This window comes from Asparagus officinalis, chromosome 5 (genome assembly GCF_001876935.1).
Source record: "Asparagus officinalis chromosome 5, Aspof.V1, whole genome shotgun sequence".
NCBI lineage: Eukaryota > Viridiplantae > Streptophyta > Magnoliopsida > Asparagales > Asparagaceae > Asparagus > Asparagus officinalis.
The window spans coordinates 28,759,599-28,780,163 of record NC_033798.1 but is presented as its reverse complement, the minus strand read 5'-3'; the positions used below and the strand labels follow the sequence as shown (position 1 = coordinate 28,780,163).

The following is a 20,565-nucleotide window of genomic DNA, read 5'->3' as shown; positions in this document are numbered from 1 at the left end:
ATTAACAATTAATCCTTAAAACTAACAAAAAAGTTATTAGTTTAGTTACTAACCTTTAAATTTAACAACTGATTCACAACATTAACTCACAACAAATTATATTAGAATTTTAAGATTAATAAATATATCAATCAACGTTTAAAAAAGTGTGAGAGGGTTATTTGCAAATAACCCCTTTTCGACGCGCTTTCTCATTATTTCACACACGCGCCTCCGTTCGGTCCCACACTTGAAGAAGAATATAGAACCGAATCCAAAGGGGAACGGAATAAACAGTCCGCTGTACTCCTCTCGTCTTCGAGCTCGATGTTGATGCATGTACCGACGATGATCCACTTGCCCTAATTCTCTCATTGTGAAAATATCGGATCAGATCGTTGTTCTCTGATCCGATCAAGAATTCGAATCAATCGTCATTAGAAAGGGGGAAGTTTTTAGGGTTTGAAGATGATCAGCGGGCGGCGAACAGCGAAGGATTTGGTTGAAGAAGCCAAGAAGCGAGTGGTTTTGTTGCTCATATGCGTCTTTGGACTCTCTTATCTCATGTCCTGTAAGCTCCTCTTTGTTGAATTTTCAATTTCTATAGTTAATTTTATTAGAATTATATTATTTTGTGTGAATTCAGTTAATTATTCACTTCAATAAACAATAGACCTAGTTTTATAACATCTTAAAGAATCTCAGGAAATTATGATGTCCTTGATTGAAGTGACCTTTAACTTAGCGAAATTGCATTAGTCTTCTTTGTATGTTTGCTTCTCCGTTTGAATTTCTTAATTTAACTACACTATTTGTGGTTGAGATCTAGGGAGCTCACCCTGAAAGTTTGTTGTCTAAGAGAGGGGATCCAAATATTTATAAACCCACGTCAAACCATCCATGTAGTCAGTATAAAACTAAATGGAACCTAATTACCATTAGGCCAGGTGCCCACATAGGCTCATGTTATACTAGTCTAGTCCCAGTTGAATAATGCAATAGGGGCAATACCAACACCATCATTTTGTCTTTTTACCCGTACTAGTCTCGAGTGAACTCTGCATGTTGGTGTCACTAGATTGCTTACAATTGGGAAACACGGGGCAGACAATGGTACCATATTTTAAGAATGAGGCTGACTGTGATACCATTTGTCAAGTACTTAAGAGAATTCACCCCTAAATGTTAACTGTTAGAGGAAACAAACCTAAATCTCCATAAAACCACATCAAATCATCTATATAGTCAATATGAGAGTAAATGTGTCCTGACAATTTGATATATCACTTCTGATTGCCCTTTTTTTTTGGGCCAAAGCAAAGAACAATGTGAGCCTTCGTAAATTAAAATAAAACAAAAGTACAAGGCATCCCTAGTTCATGAGAACCACATCCAAAACTATAAAAACAACAAAGAAAAATAAAGTAAACAAAGGAAATAAAACTACGATACTCAAGTATTCGAAAGCTTGAAAGTGTCAAGCACTAAACATATCACTTGTAAAGACTTCAAGGTGGATCACAAGTAAACAATCTCCTATTCCTCTATCGCCACACAAAAGTAATCTAGCCAGAACCAATGTTCAATGTATGTTTACTCCAAATAATGCCTCGTTGACGACCATCATCAGAAATAGCCTCTAACTCCATGTGTATAGATGAAAATGGTTCACACCAATTATCAATTGTGTGAATCCAAACATCATGCACATATAGGCACTGTAGGAGGAGATGTGTAACATCCTCATCAGCAACCATAGACAACAAACACGGCAAGACAATATTGAGCCCTCGCTCACTGTAAAAATCTTGCCTCACTAGCAACCTTACACAACAAACACTGCGAGACAATATTTAGCCCTCACGGAAAAAATCTTATGTTAGGAGACATTGCATAAACACCTTCCAAGCATAAGAAGCTAACCGAGGTACATGACCTTTAAACCAAACCCAACTAGCCTGAGCAACTGATGATCCTCAATTGCAAATGGAGTCCCGCATTGAGCTGAAGCTAAAGACGCCATCCGTAGTTGGGCTGCAAATAGGTCTATTGTCACCATCCATGAGATTCATCATATAAGGCCGTATGCAGATTAAACTGGTCTATGCCTAGGAAATAGCAGCACAAGTTCCACAAGACTAGATCGAACTACCCCTCATGTACTTTAGACACATCCATTTAACTCAAAGAACATCATTCTCAGTAAAATCACATTCTATAGGGTCCAAAAAGTCCATGGCCCCTCTAAGAAAAATAAGTTAGAGTAAATATAAGGAGTAATTTCTATAACGCTCATCCTGAATCATTACTCGATTTAACTTACCAAAAGTTAATATACAGTGGCATGCTTCTATATTTTTTTCACAAACATTAGTGATGCACTTCATAGTGAAATGCAAATACTAATAAAACCCTACCCAAGAGCTCTTGCATTTGTTCTTTGAATTGCTACAAGTTGGTTGGTAGTATGAGGTAAGGGCTCCAAAAATTTGACTCATGCCTAACGCCAAGACAATTGAAACCAAATCTCTCCATTTAGAGGCATGATTTGGAAATTTATTTCAAAACACCATCGAAAATCCTAAATAATTGACTTCACCAAGGAAAACTAGCAAATCTAAGCATCTATTCTTCAACAATCAATATGCTTTGTATCTTAAGTTTTTATGGATTCCTTCTTTGTTACCTGGGTCGAACCCAAAGCCATAATGTCTCAAAACGAATAGGCTATAGAGAAACTTTTCTTTTTTCCTTTGTCTTGAACTTCGTGACAAACTCCATTCTCTCTCTCCAACAAAAAGCGGGTTAGAGTGAGAGGTGCGTATGTATGGACAGAAAGAAGCCTTCCTTCTTCCAGTTTCGTTCATTTATACCAATGATATCCACGCTAAACTAAAGATGAGGGCCTTTTTCTTTTGTAGTTCATATTCTTTTGCAGTTGATATCAGCCTGAATGAGGAAGTAGAGTCAGTTTCATTAATAAACTGGGCCGAAGATCTGGCAGAGGTTGACTTGCCATTCCTCATCCTCTGGAAAAGGAACTACAACTCACTAAACGGCAGATATAGTGATATATCGGCCGATATTTAATACATTGATAAATTATCACTTGTAAGCTTAATTTTTAAAAGGTTATTGATTCCATCATTCAAACCCTTGCCGAATTTCTTCCTCAAATAGTTCATCTAACCGTTGCAATCATATATTTCTCCCACATTTTTGATCTGTGTATATTATATGCTTCATCTATTTCTTTGTAGTGATAATACGTCTAAGATTTTAATAAATAATTAAGAAGACAAACTCCAAATTATGTGGGTAACTTTAGTCATAAGGCGCACACTAACTTATTATATTCTCTTCTTTTTCATATGAACACAACCATTATCAACAAGAGCATTATCATCATATATTACAAATTTATTCAATCAAGAAGAAATTATGAAATTTGGCACAAATATAAATTGGTCATTCAACTTTTGATAATTCTCTTCATCTTTATTTGCCTACTAAAAATAACTAATCTCTTCAATATACATCAAGATATTTAGTGCTCTAATATTAGTGCTAGAGCTAATAATTTCTAATAAGGTACTACGCAATAACTCATGTATTCGAACCGATCGATATGTTAGACCTATAGTCAGAGTGTCAGACACATTTACCTTATCACATGGGGTTTTTCTAAGAAAGAGAGAATGCACAGAATGCATTGACAAAACGAAGAAATATACACAAAAAATTCTAGTAGTCTGTTAACATCTAACCTTGAATCCAAGTGATTTCGTATCACAATTATCCATGTTAGGAATATTAGGTAAGTAGGTGACTAATGCAAACACTCCTAACTAGCATTCATATTTCTTCAAATTTAGTATATTATTTGTGCTTATCCAAACATTAGAAAATAATCCTTTACTTTTCCACTATGTGATTCTTCTTATTTGAAAATTTATCAACATATATCAAAGATAAATATTACTACATATTGATCTAAGTAAAACTTATATAACCAATTTACCAAATCCAATGTTTGATATATTCTCGGGTCGATGCCTTACCAAAACAAAATCACATTAGTATATCCTAATCATACGTACTCATGTTGGACCTTTAACTCAAGGAAAAGTCAAAATTGAAAGTAAATTATGAAATCCAAATATTCTAGTTTAAGCTTCCAGATTATAATTAATATTCAAACTGAAGGTATTTATTTTTATATGTCACAATTCAATATTCCTTTTCTTTTGCCACTAAATCATCTTCAACTCAATCTAAACCTATAGCCAAAGCTTTGATACCATCTTACTATCACTCTCGCAAAACAACAATTGAAGATAAATACGGGTTGTCGTTGTTGCACACCTGCGATTTTTCGTTTCTATTTTAGGAGTGTGATATAGTTGCAATTGTTTTAATCCTTACAATAATGGATTGCAGGTTAATTTTGATGATTATGAGATCTAATCTTAGATTTTTCAGATATAAAGAACATATTCATGAGCTCTCTTGTATCATGTGAACTAACATGTATGTATGTATGTCTATATATATATATCTGTATATATGTATATGTAATCATGCATATGTATATATACATATATCCATATATATGTAAATACAAACAAGAGCTTTATATATATATATGTATACACACACACATTTATATACTTATATATACATATACAAGAGCTTTATATATATATGTATATATATTATATATGTGTGTGTATAGCTTTATGCGATACACACACAATAAATATATATATATACATACCCTATATATATGATATATATATATATAGTAATATACTATAATATAATATATATAATATATATATACTATATATTATTTATATATATATATATATAAATTATATATAAACTCTTGTAAACTTAAGTAGATAGCAGGCTATCATTTTCACCATTTTTTTGTTACCCTTGTGATTTTGCTTTGAGATTTGTGCTGGCATGTGATACATTATCAAGAGACACTCTCAAAGATAATTAATGTATACCATGATCTCAAGATCAAAGTCAATGAATAAGAATAGTTGATAACAGAGTGCTCCTATTTGCTTAAGTTGTATATAGCTTTACTCTAAGTAATGTTTGTGTGGGGACCGGGGGGGGGGGTTGGGTTATCAGGTGGTGGTTCCTTTAGCAAAATAAGTGCCAACAGACATGATGGTGAGGTCCACAGTATTTGATGTGACTAGTAAGGATTAGACCTCTCAGATGACTAATCTCCCCCATCATAAGATATCTCTTAAAACTGCCATCTTATACCATATATATAGATATGAAATAAATGATATGAGGTGGGCTCATTTGCTAATGGCTACACAAAATAGTATGTGATGGCCACCTTACAATCAACATCAAACAGGGGTAAGCTCACCAAGTCCTATGGTCTTGTTTTGTACAAATCATAGCCACTCTGCCTCATATCCATAATTATATATATATATATATACGATATATATACTATATATATTATATTATATATATATACTATATAGATAATATTATTTAATATATTTATAATATATATATATATATATAATCTCCATGTATTAACTCGTGTTGTATATTCATATCCTTAACAAATCTTAACGGATATGGATATGAGTTTTCTTTATCGAGACATATATTGAACTTGTAAGTGGATACAAATATGGCATCATATTCGAGCCATGTCTGAACCGTTTGCACCCCTAATGAGAGGTGAACTATGAAAATTGAAATTATTTGTATTTTAAGATAGTTGATAATGAGATTAAGAGAAGAGAAAGGATGCACATATAGTTTTCGCTAATTAAAAAAAGCTTATAATGGAGTGTAGAGGAAGATAGTGTGGCACATTTACAAAAGAAACAAGCATTTAATAGCTATATCGATGTGATAAAGATATGCATGTTAAAGTAATAGCTAGGTGAGTATAATGGAGAGACAAAATCTTCTCTATTTTATAGGTTTGCGTCAATGAAACATTTAATCCCTTATAGTGCGTTAGTTATGGACTAACTTATTATACACATTCAACCTAAAGTCCGGTAGTGTTTATTATTTGTTGATGATATAAGTAGTTAACTAGATTAAAGAATGACTGATTTGTCTAAATTAGATAAATTAAAAGAAGATCTCGAATATGAAGGATTTAGTATTAGTAGAACAAAAACATAATACATGGAATATAATGTTAGTAATTGTGAACAGGATTGTGTGTATACTACATATTGACGGTCAAGAATTATCAGTAATCACTTTCATCATTTAGGATCGATCATTTATAAAGATGGTGACATCCAGAATCATCAAATCAAATCAGTTTGGTTCAAATAGCGAGTACTTTTGGTCTCTTTTTTCGTCATAGATACCTACGTAATTAAAAGAAATATTATACAGGACAACTATATGACTAGGAATGCTTTTTTAGACATGTATAAAAAAAATTAATGTAGCTATAATGTGAATGTTATGCTATGTTACGTTGGTTTTGTTGATATATATGAAGAAACAACATAAGAAATGAGTGCACTCATAGGAGGTTAGAGGTTGCTTTTGGATCATTTAATTCTAATCTCTTGCAGATAATGCTGACATAGATCATTAGAGTTATATACACATTAAAATTGTCATCATTATATTTTTAAGGAAATAGGGTACTGATAACTAGTTTTGCTAAACCTTGCATTGTGAGTTTGTTGCTTCCAAAAAACTAAACATTATTGACATGATTTGTGAAGGATTGAAAATTTAAAATTAGTAATCTCTTGGTTACCATATAAGGCAAGCTTGATGCCTCCCTTTCTTGCTTAGTATAGAGCTGACTCTATGCCAAAGTTGACAATATATTACTAGGCTAAGCGAATATGGGGCACTCTCTGCACCAGGAATCCACCCAAGTGTATATAGAAGAAGCACACAAATTGTCAGAATAACAACAACAATGCCTTTATCCCAAATTTTTAGGATCGACTACATGAATCATATTCTTGCACTCAGTTTTGCAAGGGATATCTCCTCTTAACTCTATTGGTATCATATCCTTCTTAATATCAATTAAACTCTCTTAGGCCCAAGAGTTACCTCTGGTCCTCCTTGTCCCTGTCAACTATAATTTCTGTAGATACTTCTAACTAATGCATTGGTGGCCCAGCTTGCACTGATGATCAATCGGTTACAAATTTTTCTCTCGTTTATCCCTTATAGGAGCAACTTGTAACCTCCTACAAATGTATCAATATCTTGTCCTATCTCATAGCATATATCCACAAGTTGATCATAACATGCTTTTTCTATATAATAGAAAGAATGTTTCTTACGCAGCCATTTCTTCAAAGGTTTCTTTTTCTATTGGGAACTTAAGTTCATGCTATTAATGATGAAACAAAAACTCATGTTTCTAACTGAAAGTTGTAGTTTCTGCTTGTTTGTTTCCAAAGAAAGAGAATTTTCCTTGTAATTTTTTAAAAGATAAAAGTAATTTTTTCCTAGAATTAGATGGAAAAGTATCTGAGATTGGAAATGAATAGAGGACAGCTGTTCTCTGAGGAAAACTTATTTTCATGCTCTCTTTCCTCCCATAACAATGTCTGATTGTTTACTTCATCCATCTTGGAATTTCTGAGTTACTCAATCAATTATGACAATGTTAACCATTTGAGGAGTTACATGCTGCATAAAATTTTATCCATAAGTTCTATATTATGCAGAATACTTCTTTCTCTTTTTCTGTCTTTTTTAACCATAAGTAGTTCTGCCAATTATTGTGATTACTCTTTTGCAGTAACGAGTTCATCAGTTTGGATTAACTTGCCTGCTGCTGCTGCCTTAATCATTTTTGGCCGTTATGTCTCTCTTGACCTTGATATTCATCGAAGGGCCACGATAGAGGAGAAATTATCCCCTGTTAATCAATCTAGTCTAAGAAAATCTGTTGAGCTTCACGAGTTTCCCATTGAAAAGCAAAACTGGAGAAGAAAAGTCAACTCTCCTCCAGTTGAGGCAGCAATTGAGCAATTTACAAGACACTTGGTCTCTGAGTGGGTAACGGATCTCTGGTATTCCCGCGTAACTCCTGACAGGGATGGCCCAGAGGAATTAGTGCAGATTATGAATAATGTTCTTGCAGAAATTTCTTCTCGTGCTAGAGACATAAATCTTATCAATCTTCTCAGCAGGTATTAGATCTTGATACTTAATTTTACGATATGTTAACATTGTCAGGATTTGTCATATCTTATGGTGATTTTTTTCTTTTATTTTTGTTGTAGGGATATTATCAATCTTCTCTGCAATCATTTAGAGCTCTATCGCTTAGGCCAGTCCAAGATCAAGAAAGAAGACTTGAGGAAGTTTCCTACTGGTCATGAAGATACACTACTGAGACTTGTTCTAGCAGCTGATAATAAGTTACATCCAGCTTTGTTTTCTGTTGAAGCTGAGCACAAGGTCTTGTTTATTAGTTTTTAAACTCATTCTTTTATTATTTTCTCGCTTAAAATCTATATATCTACTTAGATCTAAATGCATGTATATGATAAAAAAAACTACGTGAAAATTATGAGGTTGTTTTCACTGGGGTTCCAATTGTTAATTGGTGGAAGCCTTCCGATGCTATGCTGCCTGATATGAGTAGTCCAGATCATAAGTAAGTACTGCTGTGGCTATTATCTCCTGATATATTCAAACATACATAACAATTTCAGTAGTAAGTCCCTACTAAAATTACTTTTCCAATTAATGTATTATTCCATATTGTCGAAACCAGGATTGACTTCCAATTACTGGCTTTAACAACTTATTTAGTTTTACTCAAACTGCATCTCATGTCCCAGTTTGTTCATTCGTACTGCATGCAACAGTGCCTTCTTCTCCTAATAAGCAAATGTTGTCTACTAAGCTAGTGAAAGGGACCTGTTATCACCTTTTCCACAGTAACTTGCATATTCCTCTGGATTTGCTTCTTTATACTGGTGTGTCACCATCAGATTTTGTTTCTTATGCATGTGCTTAATGTATCTATAAGAATTCTGTACATGATCTTGAAACCAGTTGTGTCCCTACTCTACTTACCTTCAGGTGGCATGGATTGGTTGCCTCAGATTATCAATACCATTATCCTTTTTACTTTTAAGAGTCGTCACCTTTTCTTACATATTAGTTTTTTTTCTAGAGTGCATCATGTTCATCCTTGTTGTAGATTGTTCAGCAAAATGGTAATACCTTTTTTCTGATCACTTGGGGGTCGTTCGGTTGTTTTCCTAAAAAAGGAAACCCAATTTCATGGGGGGAAAACAAACAAAGAAATGGGTTTCCACCCATTTTCTAGATAGTTGGACTTGGCCCAGATAGGTTGCCCATTTTTTGGGTCTATCTGATCACTTACGGAAATTTATTTCCCATATTTAGGTGGAATTTAAACAATTTTATTGGTGGGGTTGGGAACCCATTTCCACCTCTATGCAAACGTTCCCATTTCCACCTCTATGCAAACAGCCCCTTGAAGAAAAGTTATTTTGAGAAAAAAAGCTCAGAGAACATTGTAATCCTAAAGAGTTGGACCACATTGAGTATACATTATTTTCCGTTGTATTTTTGTATTTTGACTGATTTCATCCTTCCCACCAGGATTTCAAGGGGTAAGATACGTTATGAAATTCCGTAAATGGTTTTAATTATGCTTGTCTAGTAACCTAGTTTAATGCATAAAAACTAATTGTTGTTTCTTTTATTGTACATTATCTTGAGGATTATCCTTGAAGGACCCATAAAGCGACCTTTCTATGCTTAATCTTTTTATAAATTCCAGGTGTTACAGCATTTGATGAATGGTCTCATCCAAATAACCTTTAGACCTGAAGATCTGCAATGCACTTTCTTCCGATATACAGTCAGGGAGCTACTTGCATGTGCAGTGTTTCGACCAGTTTTAAACTTAGCTAACCCGAGGTAATTATTCTTTTCTAGTCTGATAGATTTCTATACCTTCTGTTTCTTTATCCAGTTTTAGATTGTGGCTCGAAATTGGATCTCAGGGTTATCAATGAAAAGATTGAATCTTTGGTTCTTTCTCTGGCCAATAAGGCTGACAAGGGAATCATACCTTCTGCAGAACAGACACCAACAATGAAGCCACCTCCTATGCCATCTTCAGATGAAATTTTGGGATTTCAAGATCGCTCAACTGTTGGTGTTGAACTTGTGAAGGTTAGGCATGCTCTCTCGAGCACGACTTCTGACGATCAGGTCTTAAAAAATTCTAATGGAGCAGGAGTTCAGGAGGTTAGTATTAATTCTAGCAATGTGAAAGCAAATGACGCATATACTGCAAGAGGTGAATGGGCTCAAATGTTAGATATGCTTTCCAGAAGAAAGACTCAAGTTCTAGCACCAGAGAACCTTGATAGTATGTGGACAAAAGGAAGGAACTACAAAAAGAAGGAAGGCAGAAGACAGGTGGCAAACCAGGTCAGGCATAGTGCGTCTGTGGGAAGTAGTAATGCTTCTCAGGATTATATGGAACCTTCTAATGGTCTTATACAAGATAGAAGAGCCAATATACCCAAAAGAAACAATGCTTCATTCTTTGATGAAGAGAGGAATGTGGTAGATGACATGCAAGTTCATTCTGCTAACAACAGATCCACTAACCAGCCAGTTATATCAAATCAGGATAGAACAAAAGACCTGAGTGATGAGGAGGTTGAAACTGATACTGAGGGTTCATATCAGAGTGAAGATGATGACAACAATACTGTGACAGGCCTTGATTCTCCTGGAACCAGAGTGTGGGACAGCAAAAACAAAACATGTGCTGCTGTTCAATACATTCGGCATCCACTTGAAACATCTGACCTCCATTTAGCGATGAAAAATGGAAGAGGTCATAGCCGTCATCCAAGAATAATGAGAACCTCGTCAGGAAGAAAAAGGCCAAGGTCAAGCAATCTAAAGATCCCCACCTGGCAGGAGGTTGAGAGAACATCTTTTTTACTGGGTGAAGGACATGATATACTACACGAGGCAAAACATGATTCAAAAACAGAAGAATCGAGTGATGACCCAGATGCTGAAATCTGGAGTAGAATTCATAGTGGAGAAGCTGCCTCATCCTCTCTTTCCTCAATTTCAACAACTGAATCATGCAATTCATCTTTGAAGTCCCTGGAAAATTCAGTGTTGGCAGATTCCTTTCTGAAGTTAAGGTGTGAGGTAATTAGGAAAGGCTCAAGGTTCTTACGTTGAGTAAGGTTCTTACATTGATTATGTGTCAGTTTTGGTGTCATGTTGCATACTGATTGGATATAAGCTGATTTTGAATGCAGGTATTAGGGGCCAATATTGTTAAGAGTGGTCCTGGAACTTTTGCTGTTTATTCCATTGCTGTTACTGATGCTAATAATAACAGCTGGTCCATCAAAAGAAGGTAAACGGAGAAGAAAGCAAAAGACCTGATTGAAGCATATTTGCATTCTTCTCTTGGCAGAAGAAAGACTTACCTATTCTTTTTTTTATAATGGGTTGCCTAATCTAATTATTTATTAGGTATCGTCACTTTGAGGAGCTACATAAGCGTCTCAAAGAATTTCCAGAATACAATCTAAGTTTGCCACCAAAACATTTTCTGTCGTCTGGACTAGATGTGCCTGTTATTCAAGAAAGGTGTGACTTACTCGACAAATATTTGAAGGTAATATATTTATAAGCTTTCCCCTATCTCGTAGCAATATTCAGCACCACATGTTGCAGTGGAATCAAGTGGACTGTCTATCTGACAGTTTTTCCAAGGCTACCATAGAGCCTCCTGGATAGGATGGCATGATAATGAATTGATATTCATGAATATCCCAGCATTATGCTTTAAGCTCAAGGGTTACTGTCTATTTATTTCTCAACTCATAATGTTTGCTAGAGTATTTTTTGTTAATTTCTAGTGAAGCTGATATAGATATTCAAAGTTATCAGTTTTCTAGAATCTCCTAGATTACATGGTTGCTTCGAAATAAGTTTATTCATGTGGTCCGAATGTTAGATCCTTAGATTTCTTATAGAAAAATAAAAAACACTTGAAATCTGCTAGGTATGTGTCCTTCCGTGTTCTGAGGACAGGGCTCATTACTTAATCATTTTCACTGGTATCCTTCCCTCTTATTGTGTCGTTCTTTAACTACTTGGGGTTCTACCACTTTTAGTAACACTTAATATACTTCTATTCCGCAGATGCTTCTTCAATTGCCAACAACATCTGGGTCTATAGAAGTTTGGGATTTCCTTAGTGTTGATTCACAGGTTACTCATCTTGTTGTCTTTACTTTACCATCCTTATCTTATACTGCTATCCTTATGTATTCTTCTTGTTAGGGGATAATACTGTCAATCTGTTATGTTTAATGCAGACATATATGTTTTCGGATTCCCTCTCCATCATCCAGACATTGTCAGGTGAATCACTTTTCTATTAATATTTTTTATTGAGTTCTATCTAGGGGCTACGCATTATCTTTTGTACTGACAGACTCTCCTTGTAAAACTTTTGCAGTCAACCTTGCTGATAAGTCACGTGAGAAAGGTGCAAAGGGTCAGAACCTAGTTGAGAATATAAATGGCCAATTGTCATCTAATGAAGCTAATGCAAGCAAGCAGTACAATCTACAAACGAACAAAAACTATATAGGATCAGATATTAAAGGATTAAGAAAAAGAAACATTGAACAGAATTCTGGAAACAGTTCAGTGGTTGCGTCTAAAAATTCATATCAAGAAAATGCAGGAGGTGATTCGGAGGACAAGCTTCAAACAAATACTTCATCTTCTAGCAATCATCATAGGACTAAAGAGGTAGGAGCTGGCAAAGCAGATGATCTGCAAGAGACATCCTCGATTCTTGAAACTGATGATGATGCAATTATTCCTACTGAAGTAAGATCTATGTTATATTCTTAAATTTGGGGTTACTCCTATTGTCAGCTAAACTATGGGCTTTTTTTTCTTTTGAATTTTGTACCATAAATTTCTTAGCTTTATGAATGATTTTTCTTTTTGGATTTTAAGGAAATTGGACTTATTACATGATTGATATTGTTGTCCCTTGCGGGCAAATCATAGTTGGCTGTCTAAAATGATAATGCTTGCCTCTTATTCTACGCAGCTTAATGCAGAGAAAGTGGGAGGTGGTTCAGATCATCCTTACAATAGTGTCCCTTACTGGGTTTAGCCCCTTACTCATGCTACAGGAGTAATAGACTTGTCTGCTTTCTGATTGTGAAGTAGAGTTAGACCACCATCTTTTAGTTATTGGTTGGATGATTGTGAAATTGTGAATCATTATTTTCTTTTGGAGGTTAGGATAAATATATGACTCTTTGTTCCATCCCACCTCCCCTATTGTTCTTTTGTTGTTTGTGTCAGAACAAGATGTACTTGTTTTCTTAATCTATTATAATCTCCTCAGCTTCAATTCCTGTTCTAGCTATGCGTTTTAACATAGAATGAATTATTTCTTTATTTCTGATGCAGTGGGTACCCCCAAATTTGAGTGTCCCTATATTGAATTTGGTAGATGTAGTTTTCCAGCTTCAAGATGGAGGTTGGATCAGGTATGTTGTTTTTGAACCGTCATTACTCTTTCTTTACATTTTCCTTTTTTGATATTTGTTTGTATAATTCTGGGCTTGATCAATATAACCTCTTTCGCAATGAAATTTAGACGACAGGCATTTCGTGTTGCAAAACAACTACTGCAATTAGGAATGGGAGATGCCTTTGATGATTGGCTTATAGAGAAAATCCAGTTTCTGCGAAAGGGAACTGTGATTGCTTCAGCAATTAATCGTGTTGAACGAGTAAGTTACTCCTTGCCTAGCTTTGCTTATACCTGTGACTCACTTGAACAATCTAAACTTTAAAACTTGTATATAATTATCTACCATATTTCCCCTGATATGTTTCCATTCAAATTACAAATATGCAAGCTCAAGATACGTCAATAAATGTTCTCTTGGTTTTCTATCCAATTTAAGCAATTTAGCTAGTCAACACTCCTCTGTGATACCCATTTTTTTTGGCTACTATCTTCGTTTCATATGCATCAATGCTATGTTTGATGTTAACATCCTGATTTCCTGTTGTGAGAACAGATTCTCTGGCCTGAAGGAATATTCTTAACTAAGCATCCTAATCGGAAACCACCTACACCAGTCTCTTCTCCAGGGAGTCAGGACAAGAATATTACTCAAAAGAGCAACAGTGTGAAGAATGGGTTAACCTATGAACAACAGCTAGAAGCTGAACGACGTGCCAAATTTGTCTACGAGCTCATGATAGGTGAGACCGTTATTGTTAATCTTTCAACTGAATATCAATTCAGTTAACCATTAAACATTCAATCCTTGGCCTTTAGGAAATGATAAAAAGGGAAGAAAATATAGTATTGCAGGCATCTGTAGTTTCTTGTCAGGGTGCAAGGTAAATGAATATTAGTGCTCTTTTACACCCTCATTTTGTAATATTGGCGCCACTCTATTTCCTCAGAAAAAGAAGATATTGTTTCCTCTGGCCACAGCCAAGCCCTGTACAATCCTGACCTCCAATACCTAACCCTCCAACTAGCTCACACATGCACACACAATTTTATAAAATAAATACATTCTCGGATGCATTAAATTTGAGACTGATAAAATGTTAACATCAATATAATCTGTGTCAACAGTATCCATGTGTTATGCAAGAGAGCGAGAATGTCTTTTTGTTTTTTATGAGTATGTGACTAGTCAGATTTCTTGCATTAGGTAGCAGAGAGAAACTCAGAACTATATGTAAAAATTTTCATTTCATACAGCAACAAAGCTGTTATCCCTATTTTTGGGCTCGACTTCATGAATCATATTCCTCCATTCGTCTCCTCCATTATCTATTATATATCTTTGTTAATTGTGTCCAACCAAGTTCGTTTAGGTCTACCTCTAGTCTTTGTCCCATTGACCATAATCTTATCACTTTATCTGACTGATGTGTTTAATGCCTCTGTTATATGTGGCCGACCATCCACATTGATTCACTCATTTTATCCTCAATAGGGGCAACCACTATCTTCATATGAGTGCACTCATTTCCTATCTAATCTCTTAGTCTATGTTGCATGGGTAATTCTATCATGGAGCCATACCAGACACACCCCTTATCCATATTCAACGCTGACACTCCTTGGATTCCTTGGACACTCTTGAATATATGCATACGTTTATGATTTATTTATATGTGTACTGAATTATATAATTCATGTTTTAATTTAAAATCATCTTCATACTTCTCTTGGATATATATTGTACATTTCACATCCACTTTTGAAATTCATTGGACATGGACTTGGTTTGTTTCAGCCCCTACCCAATTTAGTACTATGATTTTAAATGGTTATTTGGGTATCTGGTTCAAGAACGAGCGGTTTTCCGATGTAAAATTTATAAGTAAAAGAAACATAAAAACGCTATAGGAATTTAAATTTTCAGATCATGTCTATGAATAATAGTATCGATCTCATGTAATTATTAATTAAATATACATACATGTGTGTGGGCGCTCGTGTGCATGTTCATAACCGTAACCCCGTACCCCACCTTTTATTAATTTGCTTACTATATATTGCTGTGTTAGGGGCTTGTAGCTGTACTTGTTTCCAACGCAGCTTACTGTATATCCATCAGACTTGTCATATACTCGTTTCTGCTACACTTAATTTTTTCCTCACAGGTTTCTTAATTGCCCAACTTTTTGTTCGATAAACTACAAAGAAATGTTGGTGTTCTACCCGTGCTACTGATTTTTTACCCTTCAATCGCATACGTATTTTAAGGTTATACATGACTAAAACTTTAAATTCATGGAGGAAGAAATTTACAAGAATAATACATCCATGTGAAGCATCATTCACTTCATTAATGAGGGTGACTGTGAGAACACTGCTATTGTTGTTGTCCAATTATTTATCCTGTTCACTCTAATAAGCTGCAGAAAGATTATTTCAAGTGATCTTCTAGTCTTCTTTAAGTTGAGAGGATAAGAACCCAGAGATTGGGTTTATGTGGAACATGGCTTTTGTAGAATTTTGTAGCACGATATTTCTTTTTCATTCTTAACATATGTATATATGTTCCACCGAATTAAAATAAGCATTTATCTCACTTTTGTTAGAAGCAATTAAGAATGATATGATTAAAGACTAACTTAACGAAGGGGATGACTCATAACAAAATGGAATGGAAAAAATAGGATTCATGTAGCCGACCCCAAACATTTGGAATAAAGGCTTGGTGGTTGTTGTATTTATCTCACTTTTGTGCAATGTACAATCATACATCTATAATCAGAAAGTTATGTCACTGATTGTTTAAATTTAATTCACATTGCATTTGTAATCGCAACAGATTTTGTCACTGATTATTTAAATCTTTCCATATCGCTATTATGATTCTCGTGCAACACTTGTTAATTCAGTGAACTACTGCAGATAAGGCACCCCCCACTCTTGTAAGTCTTGTTGGTCGAAAAGAGTATGAGCTGTGCACTCAAGATGTCTATTTCTTTCTTCAGGTGTGAATTGCTTCTCTCAGAATATTACTTTTCTATAAACTTCACAGTTGTATAAACTTCTCAATTGGATGTTATCAACGCAACATGACACAAAATGGTTTAAGTTGTTCTCATCTTGTTCTTTGTGTTAAAATTTTTTCTCGAAGTAGTGTCTAAACTGAAACTTTGAGAGCTCAGCACTGTTCTACCACATAGGAAGCTATTTCGGAGAGCTGATAGATTAGATAGGATCAAGGTTTTGAATATTAGATATCGGGAAAATGTCGGACAGTTAAAACTTATATTGGATTGTGGGCATTGGAGAAAAATATCAGGGATATGTAGTAAATATCGGAGTGCCAAATCGGGTGATGTGTCTAAGCAGGTAACAGCTACCCAAGTTTGGGTATCGGTGATGTGCTATATTGAGACCATATTGTTTCATGCCTTATATAAAAGGATATATCGAACCGATATATCAAATATATTGGGGATATCTAAAACAATGCTGTAGGATTAAATAGAATATCAGGTGGTCTTTTTTGAACTATTGTTGTAGTGTTTCTTACAAGAGTCAAAGCTATAACATCAATCAGTCATGTTCATGCTTATAGGACACGCCTATAGGACAGGTCTGTGTTCCTTGAATGTAGGGAACGTTGCCTAATTTAAGAATCATGTAGCAAAGCCTCTACATCTCGAGGTGAGAGTGAATTGAAAAAATGAAAATTTCAACATGGAAACTGTGAGAAGATGGGAAAATGTGAAATTTCTTTTCTTTGGCCACTGAAACAGGGTTACAAAGCAAGGGGGAGAAAAGAAAAAGAAAGTTTACAAACTTTGAAAGCTTAAAATCTTTGCTGCCAGTTGAAATGTTGTATTCCTTGTTGCATATATGATGACGTGCACGCTCCTCGTTTTACAACACACATTCACAACAAAAGAAACAATGTAGACAAACTTTAAAAGCTTAAAATCACCGGCCCTATTTGGAATCTTCTATACACGTGCACACATGATAAGGTGCACATGCACACTAATCATTTCATAGCACACATTTACACGTTCATGACCCATATACATGGACACCTGCACAAAGAAAGAAACTTTAAATAATTTATTTGATTTGATGTCATTCTTTATTACTTAGTCTCCGCCAAGGAAACTGTGAGAGGAGAGGAAAACATGTGAACTTTCCTTTCTTTGGCCACTGAAACGGGGATGCAAAGTGAAAAAGAAAAAGGAAAGGAAAAAAAGGAAGTGTACAGATTTTGAAAGCTTAAAATCCTTTATGCTAGTTCGAATCTAATATACATGTTGTTCATATGAGATGTGTGTGCCTACTGATCATTTCACAACACGCATGCCCATATTCATAGCAAAAGGAATGAAGTAGACAAAGTTTAAAAGCTTAAAATCAACAGCCCTACTTGGAATTTTCTACACACGTGCACACATGATAAGATTCACACACACACTAATATGTCACACCACAAATTTACATGTTCATAACTTATGTACATGCACACCTGCACACAGAGAAAGAAACTCTGAATAATTTATTTGATGGGAGTATTAAACAAATTTATGCATTCTTTATCATGCAGTCATCTATTTGTTTGAAGCAGCTCGCTCTTGAGCTTTTGGAGCTAATCCTTTTAGCATTGTTCCCTGAGCTTGACGACGTTGTAAGGCAATGCCACGAAGACAAGGAGCGGTTTGGAGCGGTTGAGAAATGAATGGATGATCTACAAAGTGATTCTTCTCTAATTGATTGTTGCATATATGGATTTGATTTTGTTTCTGATGATAGATTGGATGAGGTCGAAACTTGATGCTGCTTGACCTACGTAGTAAGATTTGGTTGTGACAAATCAAATCAAATGCAAAAGAAATTTTTATTTCTGTGGTCCCAATCAGCACTGCATCAAAACTTGTTAATCAGAATCACAGAGCCTGCAGGAATCTGGCCACTGGAAATCATTGGAACCATAGATATTAGTTAATATACGGGCAGCCAAGTGAATATTTTGTCGAACTGTCCAAAAATATTTCATGCGTCTTAGTTCCTTGTGATGGGGTTGAGAATTATATGTTGTATGTAGCTTGGTTTTGGTTTCGTGTGATGAGGTTGAGAATTATATTTTGTATGTAGCTTGGCATGGATGGAGGAGCTCTTTCGTTGTAAACAGCATGTACAGTTTTTTTCCCTTCTTTGATTTTTAGACCGAGGAGCTGTAACTGTTTTTGAGGCATTCAATTACCTGGTTGGTGTTTAGTGTATACATTGAGTGGTTTTGAAGAACTGTCTATATTTGCGGCAACATTTGTATCATGATATGAAATTTTGAGTAAGAAAGTATGGAATTTTGGGATGCGTAGCATGTTTATGGACTCGTAGCAATGTGGTTTGTTATGGCTCTTTGACAGACATGAATTCAACTACCTTAAGCACAATGATGGGCTGATGGTCTAATCATCTTCTTAGATACGTTCAGTAATGAAATATGATGGCACGGTTATTTTTTTCATTAAGCTCTAGAAAATAGTTTCTTTATTGCAGTGATGACCTTTTTATGAGTTAAAATAATTTGGATATAATAATACATTTCAGATGTCATACAAAATCAACAAAAAAAGTTAATAAAAAAAATAAAAAAAAATAAAAAAAATTAAAAATTAAAAAAAGAATCATAATTTAAGAGGATTTGGCAAGTAGTTTGCAGATAACTGCTTGACAGAAAACTCTATAATTTCTCTAACATTAAGATATTGAAACTTTAGTTGTTGAATATAAATTTTGAAGTTAATAATTTTCTATTTGGCAAAGTTGGTCCTGCTTACGTATCAATTTCATAGTTTTTCAAGGCAAAGGATCTGTTTAGTCATGGAATTTCTTTTGGATAGCTTCAACTTATAATCACGTATTCGACACAATATTAAGTTTACAATGTAAAAACATTATGGCATATATCTCAGTTAAATCAGGTATGTACATTTAAGCTTTTGGATTACCACATTACTATTGTTTGCTGAAAAAAATACGCAACACAGGGTTATTACGATCACGTTATTACATACATTTGAAGTTAGTATAACCCTAGTCATTCAGATTTGCCATGAAATAAGCTTATTAACATAAAAAATCGCGATGAAATAAGCTTATTTTTGCTACATTTAAGGCTCAGAATACATCAACTCACATAATGTTAAGAACCCCATTACTACGTGCATATCCATAGTTTCAGGATAATACAACTATTTCAACCAAATATTTTGAGTACTGAGTAGCTCAAAGGATTTACTTTCCTAATGAAAGAGGATTTGTTCAAAGGATCCTTATTGATCCCATCAGACATCAACTCCATCTGGTTTAAGAGTCAGAGCTGCCTCCTGAACATTTTTCAGCGTGGAGGCCTCCGGCCAACAACCAGCCATGTTTGCTACTGACCGGCAGAAATTTAAACCTTTGCCAATTGAATCCCTTGCCACTGGATACACATTTAACATTAGCAGAAGACTAGGATAAGTCTAGCTAAAGGGTACGAATTTTTAACGCGTAACATCTAGATCCAGACGTATTTGCATGATTAGAATGACCAGGTTCATTTTTACACTTTTATAGCATTCCATAGAAAATACAAAATACACAACGTGAACAGGGTAATTTTCCAAAATAAACAAGGTTAGGATTATGAGTATTTTCTGAACTTATGAATTCTTAGCATACATAAGTATGTTTTTTACACCGCTCGGACTAATCAGCATCGAATAGTAAAGCGTGCACCAACAATATTTATTCAAATTGAGAAGAACAAAAGTCAAGGGTTTCTGCTTAGATCTTCACAATATTTCTATGTTCTTTTTTACTATGCAGATTATAAATTAGAAAAATGTCTATCCAAGAAAGCTATACCAAAAAGACCATGGAAAATGGACACACAGTGTTAAATGAGACTTTAAACTCAATGTTGCAAGAACTAAAATGCATCTATTTTGCATGTGTATAAA

The 20,565-nt window shown here is 34.7% G+C and overlaps 1 protein-coding gene and 1 pseudogene across 1 annotated transcript; one reads left to right on the top strand and one right to left on the bottom strand.

The window, feature by feature from the left end:
- Nucleotides 251-18,944, top strand: LOC109841220. Its single transcript, XM_020410129.1, has 15 exons — nt 251-550; nt 7,772-8,165; nt 8,259-8,436; nt 9,797-9,936; nt 10,023-11,199; nt 11,313-11,413; nt 11,533-11,677; nt 12,208-12,276; nt 12,384-12,429; nt 12,527-12,906; nt 13,504-13,583; nt 13,694-13,829; nt 14,124-14,310; nt 16,493-16,575; nt 18,162-18,944. The coding sequence occupies exons 1-15, from the start codon at nt 448-450 to the stop codon at nt 18,291-18,293; spliced, it is 3,351 nt and encodes a 1,116-aa protein (XP_020265718.1). The 5' UTR covers nt 251-447; the 3' UTR covers nt 18,294-18,944.
- The window catches only part of LOC109841650, a 34,847-nt pseudogene continuing 34,062 nt past the window's right edge, over nt 19,781-20,565 (bottom strand).

Excerpts from the sequence above, each read along its gene's own strand:
- LOC109841220 (XM_020410129.1), top strand. The coding sequence starts at position 448 with ATGATCAGCGGGCGGCGAACAGCGAAGGATTTGGTTGAAGAAGCCAAG. Across the intron at positions 12,907-13,503 it reads ATGCAATTATTCCTACTGAA|TGGGTACCCCCAAATTTGAG; the intron begins GTAAGATCTATG and ends TTTCTGATGCAG. Across the intron at positions 14,311-16,492 it reads TGTCTACGAGCTCATGATAG|ATAAGGCACCCCCCACTCTT; the intron begins GTGAGACCGTTA and ends GAACTACTGCAG.